This window comes from Nicotiana sylvestris, chromosome 5 (assembly GCF_000393655.2).
Source record: "Nicotiana sylvestris chromosome 5, ASM39365v2, whole genome shotgun sequence".
NCBI lineage: Eukaryota > Viridiplantae > Streptophyta > Magnoliopsida > Solanales > Solanaceae > Nicotiana > Nicotiana sylvestris.
Window position 1 is genome coordinate 174,518,181 of NC_091061.1, and position 23,401 is coordinate 174,541,581.

At 35.2% G+C, this 23,401-nt stretch overlaps 1 protein-coding gene across 2 annotated transcripts; it reads right to left on the bottom strand.

Moving 5' to 3' along the window:
• Positions 1-2,085: 2,085 nt before the first annotated feature.
• Positions 2,086-7,787, bottom strand: LOC104244293 (very-long-chain (3R)-3-hydroxyacyl-CoA dehydratase PASTICCINO 2A-like). 2 transcript variants are annotated; one of them, XM_070145675.1, is made up of 9 exons: positions 7,591-7,787; positions 7,384-7,495; positions 6,046-6,064; positions 5,858-5,946; positions 5,732-5,785; positions 3,749-3,819; positions 3,525-3,606; positions 2,472-2,569; positions 2,086-2,324 (listed from the first exon to the last, which is right to left on the bottom strand). In XM_070145675.1, exons 1-9 carry the CDS (start codon positions 7,659-7,661, stop codon positions 2,255-2,257), a joined length of 666 nt encoding a protein of 221 aa, XP_070001776.1. In that variant the 5' UTR covers positions 7,662-7,787; the 3' UTR covers positions 2,086-2,254. The 2 variants fall into 2 exon arrangements, with proteins under 2 accessions (XP_070001776.1, XP_070001775.1); XM_070145674.1 differs by having other exon boundaries at positions 2,264-2,569.
• Between the last annotated feature and the right edge of the window lie 15,614 nt (positions 7,788-23,401).

The window sequence follows — 23,401 nt, forward strand, 5'->3', positions numbered from 1 at the left end:
TTGTATCTGATCTTATTTGCGAACAATATACATTATTATAGGTATTTTTAATTAAATTTTGTTTATAATTCAGTTCGGTATTCTTTTTTAAGAATGAAATGATTAAATAAACATTTTGTATCTTATATTTATATTATATTAACGAAAATAGTATTAAAAAACAAACAAGAGGACAAAGGAAAAAGACAAGAAAAATTAAGGTTTGGTGGTTAACAAATTTTAATTAACCACAAAAAAAAAACGTTGAAAATTAAAAAAAAATGCCAAAAACTAAAAAATGAAAGATTCGTATCATTTCTTCAGAACTCATACATATAAATTCATTTACACATGCCTTTTTTAAATATTAGGATTTCATATACATAAAAATTGGTTTACTATGATAGTCTTTCATAGAAATCTTTATTTAAGCAACTTTTCTTTAGGGTTGACTTCTCTACATTGCTTAGGATTTAGCTTCCACACAAACTTCTGCAAAGTATGGCTCCAAGCTATAACTATATCAGTAAACTATCAATGTCCAAAATGAGTTGGAATTTAAAGGTTCGTGTTGTTAGATTATGGCATATTCCAGACCGCGAGAAACTAGAAAATTCTAATTCAATTGAATTAATTATTCAAGATGAAAAGGTGCATACTCTTTTACATATTGTTATTTTTTTCGAGTTGTGATGTATTTTCTTCAACTTATGCACCTTAATTACTAACTTAAATTTCTTTCCACATTTTTTATTTTAGGGAGATCGAGTTCATGCAATTATTGGAAGAGCTGTTATGCATATTTTCAAATTAAAAATACATGAAATGAGATTGTACATTATGAAAAACTTTGTGGTTGGACCAAACAATCTGAAAATTAAGACCAGCAAGCATAAATTGAAACTGAAAATTAGAGGAGTTCCATCAATTTTTGATATTGGGAACAGATTGAGTTCCCAGTTGGTATTCTATTGTTAATATCCATATGAAATATATTATTATTGTTTAAGTTCTCACCTCAGCATAATCAACCCTTCCACCGGTTTCATCTATGGTTTGAATAGTTGAATTTATCAGCTCTCCGCAATTGACCTGTCCCTTTTCTGCCGCAACTTTGGCTTTAGACAGTGTTAGGCTAATAGACAAAGCTTGTGGAATGGTAGAAAGAGTAAAAAGTTTCAATTACCACAAATGCCAGACAATAATAAAGAGAGAGCCTTAGCAGGAAATCAGTTTTTGCATATGCATTGCCGCATACATTTTGATTCTGAATAAGCTAATGTTTGACATAATTCATATTCCTTCATCATTGCCTCAATACAAAGGACAACTTTTGAAAAATGCACTGCATATATCATGAGCAGTTGCTACAAAAATGTTCCCTTAAGCACAAGTTTCATATCAAGCAAATTGTATACCATCATTATTTTTCGTGGAATATTCATATCAAACAAATTGTATAGTATCATTATTTTTTATAGAACATTTATTAGGAGATGGAATGAAAGTTGTACTGGAGTCTTAAAATATTTTTAATGTTGGTTGTAAAGATGGTATTAACACTAACATATTAAACTTTACGGTGTAGATCATTCTTTTTGATTATCCGCGCATCACGCGGGTACTAATACTAGTAACTATATTAAAAGAAAAGAAGTTAATTCTTCAATCCCACAATTAATAAGTATATCAAAATATTTCGGGTTATTACATTACGTCAAGGCTCCCATTCTTAACATAAATTGAAACCAAGGGAATATATAGAAGAAGCGAAATAAACCTAACCCTATACTTAAAAATGACTATTTAGACAGTTCAATCCACCTTGAAACAGAGGGATTATATATATGGCTAGGGTTTGTGTTAGATTGCTGAATGCATGCGATCAGAATCAATGGCCAATCATACTAAAATACTTAATTATAGTATTAAGTAATTTAATTTGGACTTGGTTGAAATTCTATCATGTGTAATTTAAGTGCTTTACTTTGATATTTGATCTGACCTCTTTGTTAATTGAAGTATCTGATATTATCACCTGGACTGTAGTTTTCTAAATTGGGCTTTTTTCACCTATAGCTCGGGCCAAAAACTATTTACATTCGGTAGCCGAAAAATTTAATAAAATTTGTATATAGGTGGAAAGTTTTGAACAGTCCAATGGATCAGAAAAAATAGGTGGAAAGTTTCCAATGGATCAGAAAAAAATCAAAAATTACATCATTTCTGCCCAAATAGAATTCCAAGAAGCTGAATTTAGACATAAAAATAAAGCCTATTCCTTTTTTGTTTTAGAGAGTGCTTTCTTTCTCTGCCCAAGCATGTATCTGTACAGGTGAGGACACCCTGCATTTTGCAACATCATTTCAATTCACAGCTTTTAATAAAAAAATTTGTAAAGAAATGTAGTAAACTCGACGAATAAAGAGACAGAGCGACATATGCGAGCCATAAAAGCAGATGCTTTTAGTAAGAGAATGATAAGGTTCTTTCCTGGGACATAGATGGCAAGGCAAACAAGTGCTGCATAGTAGTAATCGAAAGAGAAATTCCATCTGTTCGGCATCCTAACAGCATACTTTTCAGATTCCTAGAAAAATAGTTTGATCAGAAGATGTAGCAAGTATGCTAACTAAAGCAGAAGCACAAACAAGGAACAAATATTCAGCCAAAACTGCCCAATAAACTTGAGTTAAGATTATCGGCATTGTCAGCAGAGAACACCTTTGGGCCATAACGAGCACTGAATATCACAAAGTCCCGTTTCTTACTTTAAAAAGAATATCTAAGAAAGCTACTTAATACTTTAAGCATCACAATAACGTGCAAGAAGTGTCTCATCCACGATTAGCCTAAACTAGTCCTATACATCTTTGCAAGAACAGAACTAATACAAATTTTGGTATGTTAATCAAAATTTGGTATGTTTAGCACATAATATTCTCGAAATTTGCCCTTAGGTGTTCTGGAAAGGCTTAGGGAAAGTAAAACAATGTCACAAGTATGTATTTCTAATAGAAACTTCAAATTCCAATATAAGTTCAATACAACTCTGCAATTAGAAGGGAAGTCTTGGCGTAACCGATAAAGTTGCTGCCATGTGACCAGGAGGTCACGGGTCCGAGCCGTGGAAACAGCCTCTTGCAGAAATGCAGGGTAAGACTGCATACAATAGACCTTTGTGGTCCGGTCCTTCCCCGGACCCCGCACATAGCGGGAGCTTAGTGCACCGGACTGCCCTTACAGCTCTGCAATTAGAAATCTCTACATAGAAATAATTGGTGGTTTTGGTACTATCACCCAGCATCATTTTTCATAAACTTGTGCAAGTGTCATTTGTCACTTATTGACGAAATAGAAAATATCAACAGAGGGAAAGCTCTTCGTCAACTCTTCAGCAACTAATTAGATAGAAAGATGGTCTTTAAATTTTTCTTAATATTGCTAGCTCAATAAATTGATAGAAATATGCTCTTATCTATGGCTAATCTAATTTGCTTTTACGAGTGAAAAAGAAAAAAAATTGAAAAAGAGGATCTTTGTACCTTCATGTAAGGCAGGGCATTATATATTAAACCAACTTCACTTGTGATGCCAGTAGGGTACAACAACAAGAAGGTACTATACCTGCAGTAAGAAAATCAGACTTATTACGAACACGCTAAAAACGGTATCTGTCTATTATTATAAAGGTGGAAAATGGGTAAAAACCCAATGTGTTACTCATCATCCACACTAGTTTATGCTGGCAAAAGTTAAATGGTTATACCTTAGCCACAAGAGCCAGGCAGGAGCAGAACCGAATGCCTCCTTTGTACCAAAAAATGAATATCGAATAATCTGAAGTTGAGCACAGGATAACACCAGTATTAAAATACTACTTTGAACGTGAACTAGCACCAGTATCAAAACATTATTTTCACAATGAATATTATCAGTTAAACAGTCATGAACTGGCATGTTTAGTAATATATTTGTCCCTCAGTTGGGGAGACAAGTTAGTGGATGGAAAATGATGCATAAGGAGAATAATGATACTGTTAGAATAATTATGTAAATAGTATTAGATAACCCTAATCCCATATGTATTAGGAGTAGGACATGTTATGTATATATATAGGGTTTATTGTATCATGTTTAACATATGAGAATAATATCAATAACATTTTCTCCCGTGCATTCTCACATGGTATCAATAATAATAATAAACTTATGCCTGGACAGGGGGAGCCTCTTAGCGATCCTGCAAGATATAGGCGGTTGGTTGGTAAATTAAATTACCTTACAGTGACAAGACCTGACATTTCCTTTCCTGTGAGTGTTGTGAGTCAGTTTATAGATTCTCCGTGTGATAGTCATTAGGATGCAGTTTTTCGCATTCTTCGGTATATAAAATCAGCTCCAGGCAAAGGTTTATCGTTTGAGGATCCAGGCCATGAGCAGATCGTTGGATACTCAGATGTTGATTGGGCAGGATCACTTTCTGATAGACGTTCTACGTCTGGATATTATGTCTTAGTAGGAGGAAATTTGGTGTCTTGGAAGAGCAAGAAACAGAATGTGGTTGCTTGGTCTAGTGACGAAGCAGAATATCGAGAAATGGCTATGGCGACATATGAGCTAATTTGAATCAAACAGTTGCTCAAGGAGTTGAAATTTGGTGAGACTAGTTAGATGAGACTTGTGTGTGATAATCAAGCTGCTCTTCATATTGCGTCAAATCCAGTGTTCCATGAGAGAACTAAACATATTGAGATTGATTGTCACTTTGTCAGAGAAAAGATACTCTCGGGAGATATTGCTACAAAGTTTGTGAAGTCTAATGATCAGCTTGCAAATATTTTTACCAAGTCCCTCACTGGTCCTCGTATTAACTACATATGTAACAAGCTCGGTACATATGATTTATATGCACCAGCTTGAGGGAGAGTGTTAGAATAATTATGTAAATAGTATTAGATAACCCTAATCTCATATGTATTAGGAGTAGGACATGCTATGTAGTGTGTGTGTATATATATATATATATATATATATATATATATATATATATATATATATATATATAGGGTTCATTGTATCATGTTTAACATATGAGAATAATATTAATAATATTTTCTCCCATACATCCTCACAGATACAATATCACTTTTAAAAAAAATAATGATACAATATCACTTTACGACGTGATCAAGCAATAGCATAAATTTGTTCTTATTGCTCTAACGAATTATAAATTAATAATGATGCATAAGTCCACCCTAGGGGCTTCTAAGCTTACAATATGAAGTAAGACTCTTCCTTAAGTAAGATTAATTAGCATCATAAATGTTTGGTTGTTAAGAGAGCGAACAGACAGGCGTTGCGCTGAGAGTTAAGAGACTGTTCAAAAATGTATTCTCTGCCTATAAGTTTGAACATACTTTCTGCTAACTTTAGCAAGATGCTTTGACATTTAACTGCAAATGGAACACAAAGGTTCTACATCGAAACTACTGTTAGTTGGCACTGCCATCGGCCTTCTGTTGCCCAATATTCTTTTTCTCTATCCCCTAAATATAGGAAATAAAGTTTCATAACATACATATTAGGTAAGAGAACTGGTGTTTAATTTGTTTTCTTCTTCCAATGGTGAATTGATTTTTAATCTATTGCATGAACTATTAGTCACAGAAGTTGAAATCTCAAGTCACTACAAAGAAATACAATCAAACATGGACACAATTGTGGTGTACGAATAAGTAAGGCTCACCTCTGTTATACACCAGCTAATCGCTAGGGAACTAACAAGTATATGAGTACGGACCTGTAATCCGCAAGCCAGTCATTAGTAAAGAAGCTCCATAATGCCATAGTAATAGCCAAGGAAAATACTAACCTCGGGGAAACTCCACAAAATTCCCCAGGTTACATATAATCTTGAACTTATCTGTGGCAGAGTTGCTGATATTGGAGATCTTACCAAACCTATTTGACCGTGAGGAAAAAGACAAAAGAGTTATTTTAATATAAAAATGTTCTACCTAAACATAAAACAGCAAAAGGCTTCGGATTAAGTAAACATACCTACTAGACTATGAAGTATCTGCCCGCAATTTATATGGGAAAGAAAATCAAATGTTAGGCTTCTTTCAACATTTGCATCTCATGATAAACAATAATTATAAGAACAACAGTAACAACATGATCGTCATCATCATCAAGAAAACATTTCGCTGTTTACTGCAGCACTTATTCACGTCAAATTCCATTACCAAAAAAAAAAAAAAATCTTGTAAGAGAACATGATGGAACTACCACCCCAACTACACGTCAAATACACAAAATTGACTAGGATTTTTCCGGACACCAATACCAGCTCCAATTGAGAAAAATACTTTACTAGAAAATATGGTCACAAAGGATGTGATTCTCAGTTTCTTTGGCCTGGTTAAGGCTGAGGGGCCATAATCTCGTGGTATGAGTTCAATTCCATGATACAGCAAAATAAACTGAAGAATGCAGTTAACCAAGATGTATACAAATGCAGCACTGCAGCAGACATAAGGTCTATTGGAGGCAGTTATCTAATGCATGTGAACTAAAGAGTGGTTAAAGTTAGTTGAGAAGTTACACGATAACTGAGCTTATAAATACTTGTATTTGTAAATGCACTCATTTACCACCAATCAATTACAGAATACACTAGTTCTTTTCTCTATCGATTCTCTCTGTAAACTTTTGGCTCTTCGTCTCGAACCACGAAATTTCTCGAAACTGATTCACTGGTTCCTTTGGCATCAGTATCAATTAATAAAGGATTAGTTTTTATCTTATGAAGAACTTTTCAAATGTAGATAATGTTGTTTTTATTGTGAATGTTCATGACTTTGTAACTCATCCAGACAATAGGCTGTACTCCCAAAACTTGTTTTAACATTAAGTCAATTGAATCAATAAAGTAGCAACAAGGATCCCTCTTACCATCCCTTAATATAGCATTATATCCTACATCCATAATTATCATACCTCTTAGGGGTCGTTTCGTGGATTGCACCGGACCACATTGGGTCTTAAGTAAGGAGGCTTACCTAGCATTTCTGCAGGAGGCTTATTAATCCAATCAATCCCAGCATAAAATCCCGCATAAGATAATACATAAATCTCGCCTAAAGATAATACAATGTTTGGTTGGCCGCATAAGAAAAAATAATTGTCGCACAACGTTTGATTGGCGGTATTAAATATCGTGAATTAAGTTATGCGGTAATCTATGAATTATTTTACGAGGCATAAAATGCGGAATAAGAATAACATTCATTTCATTATTAGTCCCCGCACAGACAATCCCTGCACCATAATTCCACATAAAGAGTAACCTGACTTATTGCTATAAGCACAATAGAAACATAGCCTCAAATTTACCTCCAAAAAGGCAGCAGTTTGAGCAAAAAGCAGAGGCTTCTCAACAGCATCATAGACCTGTTCATGCCCAGATTCTATCAAAGTTTTCACACCTAAATAAAATACTTGAAACCTGAACACCAATAACCCAAAATTCATCAAAAAAAAAAAAAAAAAAAAAAAAAAAGTGGAAAACCAACAAGAATTCCAAAAGGGTATTCAAATTACCATCCAAAAAAGACAATCCAATTGTAAATTATGAGATATACACGCCTTAGACCTGTTAAAATTCCAGCCATTGAAAACCTCAAGAAATGATCAAAACTTGCACTATAAACTCTTCAGAGTTGTTCTATAATCAAAGAATCGAAAAGGGTATTTAAAGATTAAGACTTTATGCATAATTAAGCTGCGTAGGTAGGTAATTTGCCCACCTACGATTGGGTTTCGGCCGCATTCATATGCTGACTCTATGAGTATAGCTCAAACTTTTAGTGTAAATCTTTTACAACTGATTTCAAATCAGAGAATACAAATAGTAATGCAGGGTGTACATAACGACGTCGTAATGTGGTGGAATCAGTTGATAGTAGTATAATTTATTCAATTTATTGGCTTTTCTCAATTTTGTTTTACGATAATAACTATGCAATTAAAAAAACTAGTCAATTATTTTTTTATTTATGTTATGTACAGTGATAGTATAATTTTTTTTACATTATTAATATAATTTAATAGGTTATAACTAGGAATTGTTTACTTTTTTTAACTGATATATATAAATTATACACTAGTTATACATAATTATATATATATATATATATATATATATATATATATATATATGTATGTATGTATGTATGTATATCTCGCCAGGAAAAAAATATTTGTTACTTCACTAGATTTGACCAATTTTAGTACTGTACTAATCAGATAGTACTTCTCTATTTATTTATTTATTTATTTATTTATTTATTTATTTCTCTATTTGTTTGAATAGATATATGTTAGCTATCCTTGTGAGCTCCACACTTGTACAATGTATATCTTTTTGTTAGTAATTTTTAAGTTATATATATTGAAACTAGCAGCGAAACCAGAAATTAAATAAGCCAATGGGCTATGCAAAGGCGTTCAAAATTTATTTTTAATTAATAATAAGTACTATCTTCGTTCACTTTTACTTGACACCTTTTATCTTTTCACGCCCCTTAAGAAATAATTAATGAAGTGCATAATTTACCATGATACCCATATTAATAGATGCATATTTTATTGGATTTGAGAAAATGATTTGAAATGAGTAATAAATATTGTGGATATAACAGGTAAAAAAAATTGTCTTCTCTTGGTATGTGTATAGTGACAAATAAAAATAAAAATCTATTTTTATATACATGTCAAATAAAAGTAAATGAAATGAGTAATATTTTTTCTATACGTAATATAAAATTGACCATCGTTGGTCATACATAGCTTCGCCCCTTATTGAAAAAGTTGTAGTGGGTATTCTAGAGTTGCTTTACTGTGACTACACAATTGATCTTGTTTCTAATTGAGTATGTTGGATGTTAAGAATCTACGTTTTCACATTGATGGTAATTAATTTTGAATGTGATATAAGTAGCCGTAAATGATTGCGAGTTAATTAGTGTTGAGATTGTCTTTAATACAAGTAATATGAGTTGAGTTGTTTATTAGTGATGTTGAGTAGTTAACTCTCTTCTTAAGCAAGTGCAGATTTTTAGACTTTGATTGCTTGAAGCTCGTTATTAAAACTAAAAGATTAGTTTTACTTAATTCGAGGATAATTAATACTCATACTATATGGAGTAATGTATTTTATCAAATAACGAGTTGTCATCCCTTGTAGTTTACACGTAAAAGTGCGCACAATTATTAAGGCTATCAACTATCATCACTTATATGAGTTTAATTAAGGAATTTTTACCTTCTATAGCAAAAGGTTAACACCTTATTTATTTTAAATAAATATTATCTAAAAAAAATTATATTCTATAAATACATTTTAATGTTTATAACAAAATATCTAATTTTAGTTACCTCATATCCCTAAGCCATTAAATACGCTATTCAGTTACACTATTCATTTTCTCTCTCTACTTTGATATATGTCATTCTCTTCCCCCATTCCCTAAAAATACGATGCTCACATCACCTCTCTGCACCAAAACCCCTCTTTGTTCTCTCCATAGAGAACTTCCCCTATCTCACACGTTAACAGCTATGGGAATTATGATGACCACTTGACATTGGCCATAATGGTTTTTTTCCAGCATCTCTGTAATACCTATTTTCCAAGATAGTGATCGAATATCAATGGCAAATCGTGTGATCATAATTCTTAGGGGATAACAAAGAAGGCAGCGGCGACAATTTATATGTACACTCTTTTTCTTCTCGTCCAATGATGTTGTTCCTGCTTTCATTCAAGAACGATTTGTCTTCATTTGCGAGGGTTTTTGCTCGACGGCGGATTCGCCGGAAATTAGTGTTTGTTCTTGAACAAAGACGACGGAGTTTGGGGCTGAGCAACTTGATTTTCTATTAATATATTTCAATGTATTTTCAACGTATCACGCTGTATTTTCATGTATTTCATTGTATTTATTTTCTTTTTTTTCATTGTAATTCAATGTATCTCGCTGTATCCCGTGTATTTCATTGTATTCACTATCTTTTTTTCAATGTATCCCGCTGTATTTTATGTATTTCATTGTATTCACTGTCTCGCTATATGCCATGAATGTATTCATATGTTTTTTTTAATTAATATAACTATGTATTCAGATGTATTATATAATTTCTCTGAAGATTGCTATATTTTTAGGGTATTTTTCGGTTGAGAATCTTTTTTATAACTGAAAATATAAATTTTGTGTGTTATAATTGAGTTTGTTGAGTTATATTAGGAGTCTATTATGTTAATTGATTCACTTTCCATTTAAAAATAGTGTAATCCCCTGTTTCACGCCGTGAATACAATCGGATACAATAATTTGTCCGACTGTAATCCCATCTTTCACGCCATGAATACAGTCGAATACACTCGAATACAACAACTGATTAGCTGGACTTCCCTTATTCACGCATATTTTTGCTACTGTATTCATAAATACAGTAGCTTAAATACATCAATATATCTTATAACAACAGAAAACGTATCTATAATCCGTAATATAGCAAATGGTATCTATAGATAGCTACTTACCACTAAAAGATAGTGCTTTATGAAGATTTCTCTTTAATTAATGAAGGAATTACACGCGTGCTAAAAAATTCATTTGGCCTAATATCCAAACCGAAAATGGCCCAGATTTGAAGTCCTTATCCAGTTTAGCCCATGTTATACATAACTTGAAAGAAACTTTTTAGTCTTTAGCCCCTTATTAAAGACACACTTCTAGGGTTTTTATTATTTTCTTCTTTCTTCATTCCCAGCACACCAAATTCTCTTCCTACCGCCTCTCTCGCTTCTTTCTTTCCCCTCATTCTCTCTTAACCTAGCCCCCGCTTCTCCCTCCCCCTAACCCCTACGAAGTTACTGCCATCAATGGCTCGAAGAAGGCTCGGGATTCTCCTCCGTCGTCCAAACCCGCCAAGTCTGATGGTGGCAAGCAGAGTAATATTGAAAATTTTGAAAGAAAAATAAAAATACACACAGATCTGAAAATAAATAGCTATCAAACTTGATTTGCACCAAAAAAATAACCACTAATTTTGGAAGATTTTTGAAGTTTGAAACTCTGGCCATCACTGTTATGACCTTGAAGTCTCGAATTTGAAATTGGGTATATCTTGTATGGTTGTTGAATTCCGAATCGTTGGCGCAAAATTGTTAACCTATTGACGAGTTGAATCATCCAATACCTTCTACTACAACTCGAAGCTTAGATAAAAAATTATAACTATGTAGCAGTTTGTATCAACACTGTATAATAGTATATAATTATGTATATGGATATATAAACACCTCTTATACTCTGTTATGCATGTTTATATAAGTTGATACATTATTTACAGTAAGTGTAGTGTTGGACATACTATATTTTCTAGAGGAAATATTGTATAAGTGGTGTTTATATACACTTATATAGTATTGTATAATTATATATAATTGTGTATAAATGTGTATATTTGTGTATAATGTTGTATAATTATATTTTTTTTCAGTTTATAAGGATGTATATATATTGTCAGTGTATAAGAGGTCTCTATGGAAGTTTGGCACTTCCTTCTCTTCTTCTTTTTCGTGTATGTGCTGTATGAAAAAGATCTTGTACGCGTTGGAGGGATTCTACAATTCATTTACTATGTTTTAATTTTTCTTTTATCCTGTTGGATTGCTTAAGAAATGACACATAAAAGTGTTTGAATTTCTTGTCTTCAGATAATATGTATTATTCGGGATTTTTGAGTTGCTTTGTGGCTGATTTGAATTTTTTGTCAAATGCTTAATAATGAAAGAAAATCAAGAGAATGAAAACAACTGGTTGTATAAAGAAGGAACAATAATCGTAGTTGATTGAGTGAAATAAGCTGTTTTTTTCGGGAATTAGCCTATTATTTTTGGGCTATAGATTTGCAAAGTGATATCTAGACTATTATGTTGCAATGCAGGTGTGTGTGAGTTGTACTTATGTGAAGTTATCCCTTTAATTAATGGAGTTTGTAACTTGTGCATGTTCTCTCTATATTTACTTACATTTTGGACAAATACTTTATTTTAAAGGATTTTCACATGAATAGCTGGTCAGATTCATTATTTATTTTTTCTTATCGTATATGTGTGTGCGTATATATATATATATATATATATATATATATATATATATATAATACATTAATTTTATACAATTATACATATATTACATATGGATTATACATATATTATATATCAATTGGCTTATTTTTAGTTTAAGCAGTTGGGTGGGTGGCTATTTAGGTTAATTCTTCTTATTTTTATTTGTCATTCCAGAGGTTCTAGGTCACATGTTTGACTCCTACTCAAGGTCGAAATTAGGGATGTAATTTCAACTCATTTTCTTGAAAAATTACAATGTATATATAAGGTTATAATTTTTTTTTATGTATAGAGATGTTGAAATTTTTAGCTTCTTCGCGTCTTATTATTTAATATTTTGAACCCTATATTATACGTTATGTTTAAAGATACTTTCGTTATTTATACAATTGGATCAAATATATCTTTTTCCGTTAAACTTGTCCAAGGTGGATGCCTAATCCCACATATCACTGATATAAGGGTGTTAAATGAACGAGTTGAGCTGATTTTGGGCGTGTTAGAATTGGCTGAGTTAAGATGAGCTGGCTCATGATAGACCAAGTTTAACAACGAGCGGGTCAATGAGCGACTCAACATTGGACAGGTTGGATGGGTTAAATAGGTTTGGGTTTAAATTATCGCCCCTACACTGATATTTTCACCACTCGGCATGCCACCTCATTGTCCCAACCCATTTTACCCCTCCCCTTCACTTTTTCTTCCACCGCTAGTACCTCCTACCTCTTCGCTACTAGTGCCACCTGTAGACATCGAAATTTTAAGGGATTAAACCAAATCCTAAATTAAAGATACTACATGACTCTTGAAATCCTAGGAGTTTATTAGGGTTTCTTGGTGGTTACTCTACCCTAAACCCTAACTCACACATATATAAAGGGATACATATTCCCTTGAATAGGCGTCTCAAAATCCCATAAACTCTTGGAATATTCACAAAGAGATCAAAATATGGCTGAATACTTCTTGACAATCAAATAGTCCAATAAACTGGAGATCAAATATATCCCTAGGAGGTTTGCATCATCCTACATTCGAGAAATACGTAGCTTCAGCCCTCGAATCACGGAGATAATCAGGAGAGAAGAATCGAAAGAGGAACATAATTATACTCACAATTGATTAATAAAAGTATTTTTCTCTTATTTTGTGATTGTGGTTTATTTTCATATCTTGAAAATTTATTGCAAACACCACCATCAACACCACTGTGACCACCATTTTTACCATCTCCACCTTTCTCCCTAGAGCTTTAAACTTGATCCTATTCTTAAAATAGATGGGTAAATTTGAATCTTTTCTAAATTATTTCATCCCTTTTGGGAAAGTGTAAAATTCAATTTATCCATACAAACTCAGAAGGAGATAAGCAAAGTATTAAAAATGACTTCCATGCATGTGCAAGTCTGAATTGAAGGGCCAGAGAGTCATCAAGATGTAAGGAATGTACATTTTTTATTCAATCACATTTAAATAGTACAAAAACGCTGAAAATATATTCTCTCAATCAATGGAATAATATTTGCAGTACTTTATATTCTAATTTTTTATAGCTACAAAAAAATGTACTGGAGTTTTTTTCCCCCTCTCATTACTAGGTTTTTGCTGAAGAAACAACTTAATACTCTTAGGACCCGTTTGTCTCTAAATAATTTTTTCCCTTTTTTTTCGATTTTTTTTTTCAAGAACTTGTTTTTCCATAAAATTTTGCAAGTTTTTGAAAATTTTTCGACAATGAGTTTTTCTAAAAAAAAAAGTCAAATTTTTTGTTTCCCCAATCACAAAACCGCAATATTTTTTCAAGTAAAATACATTGTCCAAATATAATTTCAAATATCATTTTTCAATTCAATTTCAAATATTATTTTTTGTCAAAAATTATATTTTTTTATGTCCAAATGGCTACTTACTGCTCGTTTGGACATAAGAAAATTTTCTCTTTTTTTTCCGAAAAAATTCACTTTTTTCGAAATCAGCGTTTCTTCATAAAAATTTCAATTCACTTGAAGATGCATTTTGGAATTTTTCGAAAATTTGAAAAACTCTAAAAAGCTATTTTTCAAAATTTTCACTCAGATTACTCACAAAACTTCAAAAATAACCCAAAATTATATTCATATCCAATCACGACTCTAACTTTCAAATACCATTTTCACTTTTTCTTTTTTGGAATTTTACAATTCTTATATCCAAACGCCTACTTAATATTGGCGCACATTTTTTTTATTCCCCCCCCCCCCCCTCTTTTTCCCCCTTCTAGTTGAGGGACCCATTTTAGCGGTTGGATTAAATTATTGATATTATGAGGAGCCGCCGCAGGCAAAACTCGTTCAATATTATTCTTTGTCCAATTCCTTTTGGAATTCTTTTTCGTTTTTTTTCCCTCTTAGTTAAATGACAAAGTCCATTAAAAATTAGCAAAAAGTTAACATACCGTACAAAGAAAATTATAAAATAAATATGGATGATAAGGTGAATGTTTATTAACAATTTGCCAAAGATTCTTCATCTTTTTATCTTCCTGTCATTCAATCATATAATTCACCCTTTATTTAATCTCATGATCCTTAACAAAAGAGTAAAAACAAATAAATTACTAGCTAAAAAGAAGAATCAAAATGTCGTATGTAGACGTTGGGCTTGTCTTATTTTCCGTATGCATTGTGCAAGGTTTGTATTTTTTGTCGTCATTTTATTTTAACAATAGCTTTAATTAGATAAGAATTGGTAAAATCATTTGAAGATAACTAGATTTATATATACGATAGTATAAAATTATTTGAACTATTAGGTAATTCAAAAAATATTTATAGGAAACACTTCATAAAAATTGTCAGGACCCGGAATCCCAGCCTCTCGGGGTCGTGATGGCATCTAGCATCCACTTGCTAGGCTAGCCGACATGAGATAGTTAAATTTTTAACAGTTTAAACCAAATGATGATAAATAACGAGAGATAAGGACTCACTCTAGTACAATACCAACATAAGTCATGTAATAATATCTACTCCCAAAGATTCGAAGTCACGGGTACACGAGCAACTAGAAGTTCTATACCTTCGTTCCTCAAGATTTCTCCGTAAGTTGCAAGCTTTTACTTATTCTCTATACACATCAGCATACTTGACTTTTCATCTTTCAACCCTTTTTCATATAACCCAAGCCTTTTCTAGATAACAATGGCTAAAACTTCAAAATCTGTGCCGCACCAAGTCGTTTCTTCCTCTTCGCAACCGACTGCCGAAATCGATGAAACCACTCCCGATGTGGCCGTCCTTGAGAGATCTGTTGCTGAAGCGGCCGCCGAACCTCCTTTGAAAATATTCGTTCTCGGGGTTGTTCGATCGCCGATGACTTTAAGGTTGAGAAGCCCTCGTCGGTGCAGGCTCAATCACCAAAGATGTCCGCCCCGAGGTCCGAAAGGACTGCAAGACATAGCGGTCCCCGACCCTAAGGAAGTCATTACTACCGATGTTGAGGGATATCTAAGTGTTTACACTTATCCCTTCATACCGGGTCCTAGTGGACCCGGTTATTCAGTATTTCTGTAAGAGGTATGAGTATGCATCGGTCAGATCCACCCGTCGTTGTGGAGGATCGTAATTTTCCTTCGATTCTTCGCGAACAAAATCAACTCGTGTCGGCTTACCATTGATCATCTGCTCCGCTTGTACAATCCCTGAATTTTCTGAGGGGAACTGATAAAGCTCGTATACCGGGCTAGCAAGTCCCCATTCTCAAGCATCGATGAGGATCGGGATTGGGGCTGGCAGGGACGCTTCGTCCGGGTGCGGACCACATATTTGATTCCTACCGAGTTTAGACCATTTTTTGAGAAGTGGAATGCATCACGTAAGCACAACTTTCCTTTAAATGTCGATTTTACGTTCATCTCCTCTTTCCTCACCAGTATTTGTAGAGGTGCGGTTGTTGCTCGAGTCCCAAACGATGTCCCTCGGCTCAAGGAGTGGATTAAGAGAATTTGCTCTCAGATGCCTTATTCCGAGCGCTCATGGCTCAAACTCTCGAGGGGCCACTGGGAAGCCCGTTCTCATGGTAAGACCCTTCCTCGAATTGGTAACATTTGGCTTTCCCATTCACATCGTACTTACCCTCTTTCCTTCATTTTTCCCTCCACAGGTTTGCCTAAAACCATTGAGCTCATGCCTAAAGTAGGGGACGAGGATCTACCGGTTGGTCCCTCCGCTGCAGTAGGAGAAAAGAAGAAAAAAAATGCCCCGGGTTTCATGAACCCAGAGAAGAAGAAAACAAAAAAATGGTTGGCCCGTAAGCCAAAGGAGAGCTCCAGCTCTCGAGCACTCAACTCGGAATCACTCTTCCGGGTTAGGGATGAGCCCGAGGAGGATGATCTTTTTGCGGCTCGTGAACTGACCTCCCCCAAAGAGCGGGCAGCAGTTGATGGGGAAACAACGGAGGTCGATCCTCCTCAGGTTCGGGAGGCCGATGTAGAGATGGGGTCTAAGGTTTCTCACGATGATGGCTCCGATCCACCCGATGTAATAGAGATTTTGGGGTTGCCTTCATTCATCGAGTCTATGTTCGACAAAGCTCAGATGGTGAAAGAGCGATACAATAGGGCCCACGGTATGGACGATCCCCTTCATTCTTTTTTCGAAGGCATGGACTCGACCGCTCTAGAAGACTTCTCCAGGTTGGGAAACTTTAAAGTGTCGAGAAAAGACCCGTCTTCGGAGGCCGGGGGGTAGAACTCGAGCCCAAGATTAATCAACCAGCTTCCTGCCCCGAGTACGAATCCTGGCCATAAGAGGTCGATAATCATCACCATTCCGGAGGATGCCCGGGTTCTTTTTGCTCTCATAGAAGTAGCGAGCTACCTCCGGTACCTAGTAACTGAAGACGACCAGGAAAAAATGAATGAGGTGGGCGTGTCGTGCCTGTTCAACGAAGCACATCATGTGCTGAATTGGGTAAGGCATCATTACGCTCTTCCATCCTATGACTTAGTTTTTGATATTTCTCACGTCTTCTTCCTTTTATCTTTTGCCAAGTCTCGGTACTCCACTATGAGAGATTTCTTCGATACCGGGCTGAGGTCAACCAGCTCGAGGCTGAGGCCAGGGAGCTTGCTGAGAAAAGAGGCATGTATAAACTTCTCAGAGAGCAACACGAAAGCGTCGTCAAGAGTCTCCAGGCTGAGTTGGATGCGGCTCGGAATGAACACGTCGACTTGTTGGAACAAGTAAAGATTTTTGAAGTTAGCGATGTTGACTTATCCACAACGACTAATGACAAAGCCTTACAGGTCCAACAGAAGATTGACCGGATTGGTGAACTCTGGACTGAAATGACCGAGGTCTGGGCCATGGCCGATGTTTGGAAGGGAAAAATTGACCGGCTGGCTTCAGAGAAGGAAACCGCCCTGGAACAACTGGCATCAGTAGAGGTCTAACTCTGTGTGGTGAAAGAGAAGGTTGAAGCGCAGGCTTGACAAATCGAGGACCTTTAAAATCAACTGAGCTCGGCCATCGCTAAACAGGATGCCCTTGGCAAGGATCTCGAAATAACAATATCTGAATCGAAAATAACTAGGGCTGATACTAAAGAGATGGTGGCCTAGTACAAGACCGATGTTGTGGCAGCTGAGGCCCGCCTGAAAGTCACTATTGAGCATGTGAAGCGGTCGACTCAGAGGGAGACCCTCGAGGAAATCCATGCTCGAGGTTTCAACCGGTTAGCTGAGATTGAAAAGGCTCGAGGTCGAGGCCAAGAATTGGTTGAACCCGAGGATGAAGAGGGCTCTGAGGGATCCGGTGAGCTCGAAGGTGGAGAAGATCCCGATGGCTCTGGTGACGAGGTAAGTTCTGGTAAAGATGAGGCATAGGTTCCTTAGGAATTTTTTTGTCTTTGTTTTTGCAATTTGTACATTTATTTTGTTGAGGTCATTTTCATTAGCATTTGTAAAGATGTTTTGAAATGTATATATAAGGATTTTTCCCTTTCGGCAATTTTTAAGTCTATCACCTCTAGCATTCTTTTAATATTTGAAAAGATTTCAAATGCCTTAGCACGGAATAAAACGTAGTAGTAAGTTGTTGTTCGGAGGTTCGAACAAGAATTATTCTTGATTTAAGTTTTGTTTGAAACTTGTGGGGGTCGGTATGATAGAAAGTTTTTCGCAAAGTTCTTGTTTAGGTATTTTTAGACTATAATTTTGCTGGGGGTAGCCTTTAAACCAATTTGAAATTTTGAAGGCCTCATGTTTTGATTACGGGTTTTGGACATCTCCAAGCCATTTTTAGGGTGGTCATAATCTTTTAAATTCAGGCACTGCCTAATAGGCTTTGTGACTTCGGGCTTCGATAGCCCGAGCCGTCTGAGCTCATCTTGGACAGCAATCCCCGAGTGGGGATGGCCGTAGCCTTTTAAGTTTAGGCACTTCCTAATAAGCTTTTGTACCTCCGGACCTCGATAGTCCAAGCCGTCCGAGCTTATCTTGGACAATAGTCCCCGAGTGGGGGGTGATCTATTGGGTCCGGATAGAGGTGGCCCCTGGGCTTGATATCCTTAGGAACAAAATGTAATAGTCTTAAGGGACAAAATATGTATCTCAAGGTAGAAACTTTCTTTCATTCCTGTGTGTAATATACAAGATTGTAAGTGTCTACAAGCTTCGTGTTATGGCTTAGGTGTTCTATGCAGGCACGATTCAATTGACTGTTTGGCCCTTACAATAAATCCTATCTACCAAGCCTAGACTGTTCAAGCAAAAAGTTTCCTTCCTTGCTAAAAATCATTACTCAAGGGTGATGGCCTGTAGTATTCGAGGTCGATTGTCGATAGGGCTCAAATACTGTTGATGTGACCATCGACTCCGGTTCATAACCGGTCTTTGATTCTAAATTAGCATGATTCACTGTTGCCACATTAAAAACCTTACCGAAAAATTCATTTGGGACAAAACCAGTTTAAGGGAAAAAGAGTGTAACACGTGCTTTCAAGCCTAACAACTACATTGTCCTTTGGTTGTTGCCTGTAGGTGTTAGTCGAATTCACAATATATATATATATATAAAAAAAGAATGAATGGGTTGTACCTTAGCAGTAGTATCGTTTTAAGTGGGTCATGTTCCAGTTGTTCGGTATCCGCTCACCGTTCCCTGCTTTGAGTTTGTACGAACCTTTACCGGTAATCTCTATAATTCGATATGGACCTTCCTAATTCGATAAGAGCTTCCCTTCATTCGGATTTCGGGTATTTTATGTCACCTTTCTTAACACCAAGTCCCCGATATTGAAGTGCCAGAGGTTGGCTCTCCGATTATAATACCTTTCGATCCGTTGCTTCTAGGAGGCCAACCGTAGAGAGCAGTCTCGCGCCTTTCATCCAATAGTTCCAGGCTCATGCTCATGCCTCACCATTTGACTTTTTGATCGCATGTCGGAACTTGAGACTCGATTCTTCTACCTCAATCAGTATTAGTACTTTAGCACCATAGACCAACAAAAACGAGATGGCCCGGTACTAGACTTTGAGGTTGCACGGTATGCCCATAGGACTTCGTGCAAAATTTCCTTTCATTTTCCTTTGCCATCGATCAACCTTTTCTAAGGTTTTGGAGTATGGTTTTGTTTGTAGACTCCCCCCCGCTCGTTCCCAGTAGGGTGATAGTGTGTTGATTGTAGATATGTGATTTTTGACCCTCCCCAAGATTTTTTATATTTTAGCATGTAAATATTTAATTTAGGCCTAATATAGCTATTTTAATTAATTTGACTCTTTTACTTTATTTTATTACAAGAAAATAAAAATTATAAAAATATTTTATTTTATGTAACTTTCATAAAGTAAAAAAAAAATAATTCAAAAATAGTACCTTATTTTTATCTTTATATAATCTTGAAAAATACAAAAAATATATAATAGTTTCATGTTTTAATATAGTTTAGTTTAATTAATTATAATTTGTTTTTGCATCATGTAGTATAGTTGTCTTATATTAAAGTAATTTAACTATGGTTTTGAATAATAATTTTTGGAGTCTTCTTAGCCCAAAATTGGAACACAAAAAAAGACATGGTCCAACTCAATTACCCTTAGCCCATTCTTCCCAACCCATTAACCCATTTAAGTGCAAGATTTAATCCTAGCCATCTATTTTTCTTCTAATCCAATGGTCATCATCCCTTCCCACCTCCATATAAAATACCTAATTATAGAAACCCTACCCAAGTTTTCAATTCCAAAACCTAGACCTAGCTAAAAAATTCCTACACAAAAAAGAGAAATCAGTTGTCCTAGCTCTATTGCAATTTCTTCTTTAACAGCGGCGTCGGAAACTCCATTTGAGGTGGAACGTAAGAGAGAACATAAGGACCTAATCTCTAAAGAGAAACGATCCACAGCCTGGAAAATTCATTAAGTCGTTGATCTCCATTTGCAAAATTAGCTCTACTCATATGGTAAATGGGGGAGGACTAAATGAGCCTCTTGTTTCTTGAACAAAATTGAAAAATGAAACAGAAGATAGCTAGGGAGGAACGATCAAAATTCAGCAATTAGAATGGGGGTAGGCATCAGAGATAGAGGCAGTTTGCTGGCAGTGGTTGGCCAAACAAAACGCGATGAATTTCATTTTGTTTTATGAAATGAATTAACCCACGTTGCCTACTCTTCTGATTATGCCCCACGAAAAGTTTGCTTCTTTTATGAATATGAATTTGAGAGGTGCCAAGGTTAATTTGAGATGGAGTTTTGTTTGAGCCGAGGTTGATTCCGATTCGAGGTTCTGGTTTGTTAATTTTGGTGTTTCGGTCCAAGGATTGTTGCTTTACTTAGCCCGATTGATTTGCAATTTTCAGCTCTGTTCATCAATAAAAGGTCTATTTCTCAATTTTCATTCTCATTTTCTTGTGTTATAATAGATTGGTGCACGTGTTGGTTGATTTGTGATTCCCCGTTGTTTGAGTAGCATGTCCTAGTTTTCCTTTAAATTATTTTAATTAGTTTTTATTTCGATTGTGATGCATGTAGTCTTGGGTTCGTGAATAAATGCTTTTAATCGAGTACATAAAAAATTAGAATTGTTTCTTTCTTGGCAAGGAATAAAGTAGGCCATGAGTGAGGTTGAGTTAGAAGAATTTATAACTCTTTGGCCTCACAATAATCTCAAATTAGCTTTAGAAAATACTTATGTAAAATCGTAGTTTGCTTTAGGCGCGTTAATTGAGTAATTGTCATGGCTACGAGAACGGTTCTCATGACATAGTTGTGATGCTTACCTTCCTAAACTCGGGTGCACATTTATGTGACCCAAATCCAAATCTCAACAACGTTAGATAAAATGTGTCATGGATCGCGGGTGCATTTATGTGACGCGGTTCAAGACGTGTTTTAGATGACGATGAATCTTCCTAAAATTAATTAAAAGCGGTTGATAAGTTAAAATTGAACCATAGGCTAAAACATGTATTAAAATCAGATAATAGGCCAATTATAACAGTTGATCGACCGTGCTAGAACCACGAAACTCGGGAATGCCTAACACCTTCTCCCGGGTTAACAGAATTCCTTATCCGGATTTCTGGTTCGCGGACTGAATACAGAGTCAATTTTTTCCTCAATTCGGAATTTGAACCGGTGACTTGGGACACCATAAATTATCCCAAGTGGCGACTCTGAATTTAAATAAATAATCCCGTTTCGATTGTCCTTTAACTGGAAAAATTCCTTATATACCCTCCCTTCCGGGGTGTAGGTAAAAAGGAGGTGTGACAGCTCTGGCGACTCTGCTGGAGATAAGAAACCAGAATCTCTGATTCAGGGTTCAGAATTCGAGCTTAGATGAATTGTTGTATTTGGTTTTATCTGTTATCTGATTTTATTACATACTTGGGCCTAATGTATTAAATGAGGCATTTACCACTTTGATATTATCTGACCTGTATATAAACTACTACGAAACTCTTCTCTTCTCATCTTCAGGGATGTGCTCGCTGGTCGAGACTCTCTATTCTGTTAGTGTCATACCTTGAAATAAGAAAGAGGCTCGGACAAGTTACTAAGCCAGATGGCCTTTTGGTTCCCGGTACGTAGCCCCCTCCTCGGCTCGAGTTGTTCGCTCGGGTACACAGTCTAGAACACATACCCACTTTTTGAACATAGAATAACTCAGCCTCATACCGGATCCCTAGTAGGAACGTTTGTTTGCATCATGTGCGTTTGACTTTGGAGACTCAACACAGGGGTTGGGTCTGTCTAGGACAGGTGTACCCGAAATGAAAAGACCATCCTGATGCATCTTACGTGCTACTTGTGTATCTGTCTATTTCGGCTTGCATACTGACTGGATTCTAGAATAGGGAAAGAAAATGAAAAAAAATGAAAATCGAAAAAAAGAAGAGAAAAGAAGAGAGAGTGAGAGGTAGGTATTTGAATTACCCTGAAATTCTGTTGAAATTTTGAAAAAAAAGAAAAGTCGTTTCAAAATAAGTCATATTTTCTTTTGTTCCGTCAAAACTGGGCGAACTACGCGGGTCTGATTCTCACCGGATGTGAGATACGTAGGCAAACCTTATCGGTTCCGGCCCATAATTTTCAAAAAATCCAAAAATATTTTCCTTTACTTCCTCTTTAGAAAAGTCTTTTTTTTAGACCCCATTTTCAAAGTCCAAAAAATATTTTCCTTTACTTCCTTCTTTAGAAAGTCTTTCGTTTAGACCCCAATTCAAAAAAAAAAATACAAAAATATTTTCTTTTAATCTCTCTCAAAATCCAAAAATATTTATTTGAAAATTCAAAAAAAATATTTTCTCTTTTCTTTTGTAGAATGTCTTTCATAAATTCAAAATAAAATTCCAAAAATATTTTCTTTCTTCTTTAGAAGTTTTTCTTTCGAAATTCCAGAAAACAAAATTCAAAAAAAATATCTTTCTTCTTTATAAGTCTTTCTTTGCAAAAATGCTGAAGAAAAATTAAAATTTAAAATATTTCCCTTCTTCTTTATAAGTCTTTCTTTCAAAAAAATAAAATAAAAAATTCAAAAAAAAAGTTAGTTTATTTACTTTATTCATGATCTTCCCGAACTACGCAAGATCTGATTCATGTTCCCATATGATACGTGGGCAACCCACATCAGGTTCGATCACCGTTAAAAAGAAATAAAAAAATGAAGAAATGACAAAATACTAATAATAATAAGGGCCGACTGAGTCCATTCTAACATGTCTTTTGTT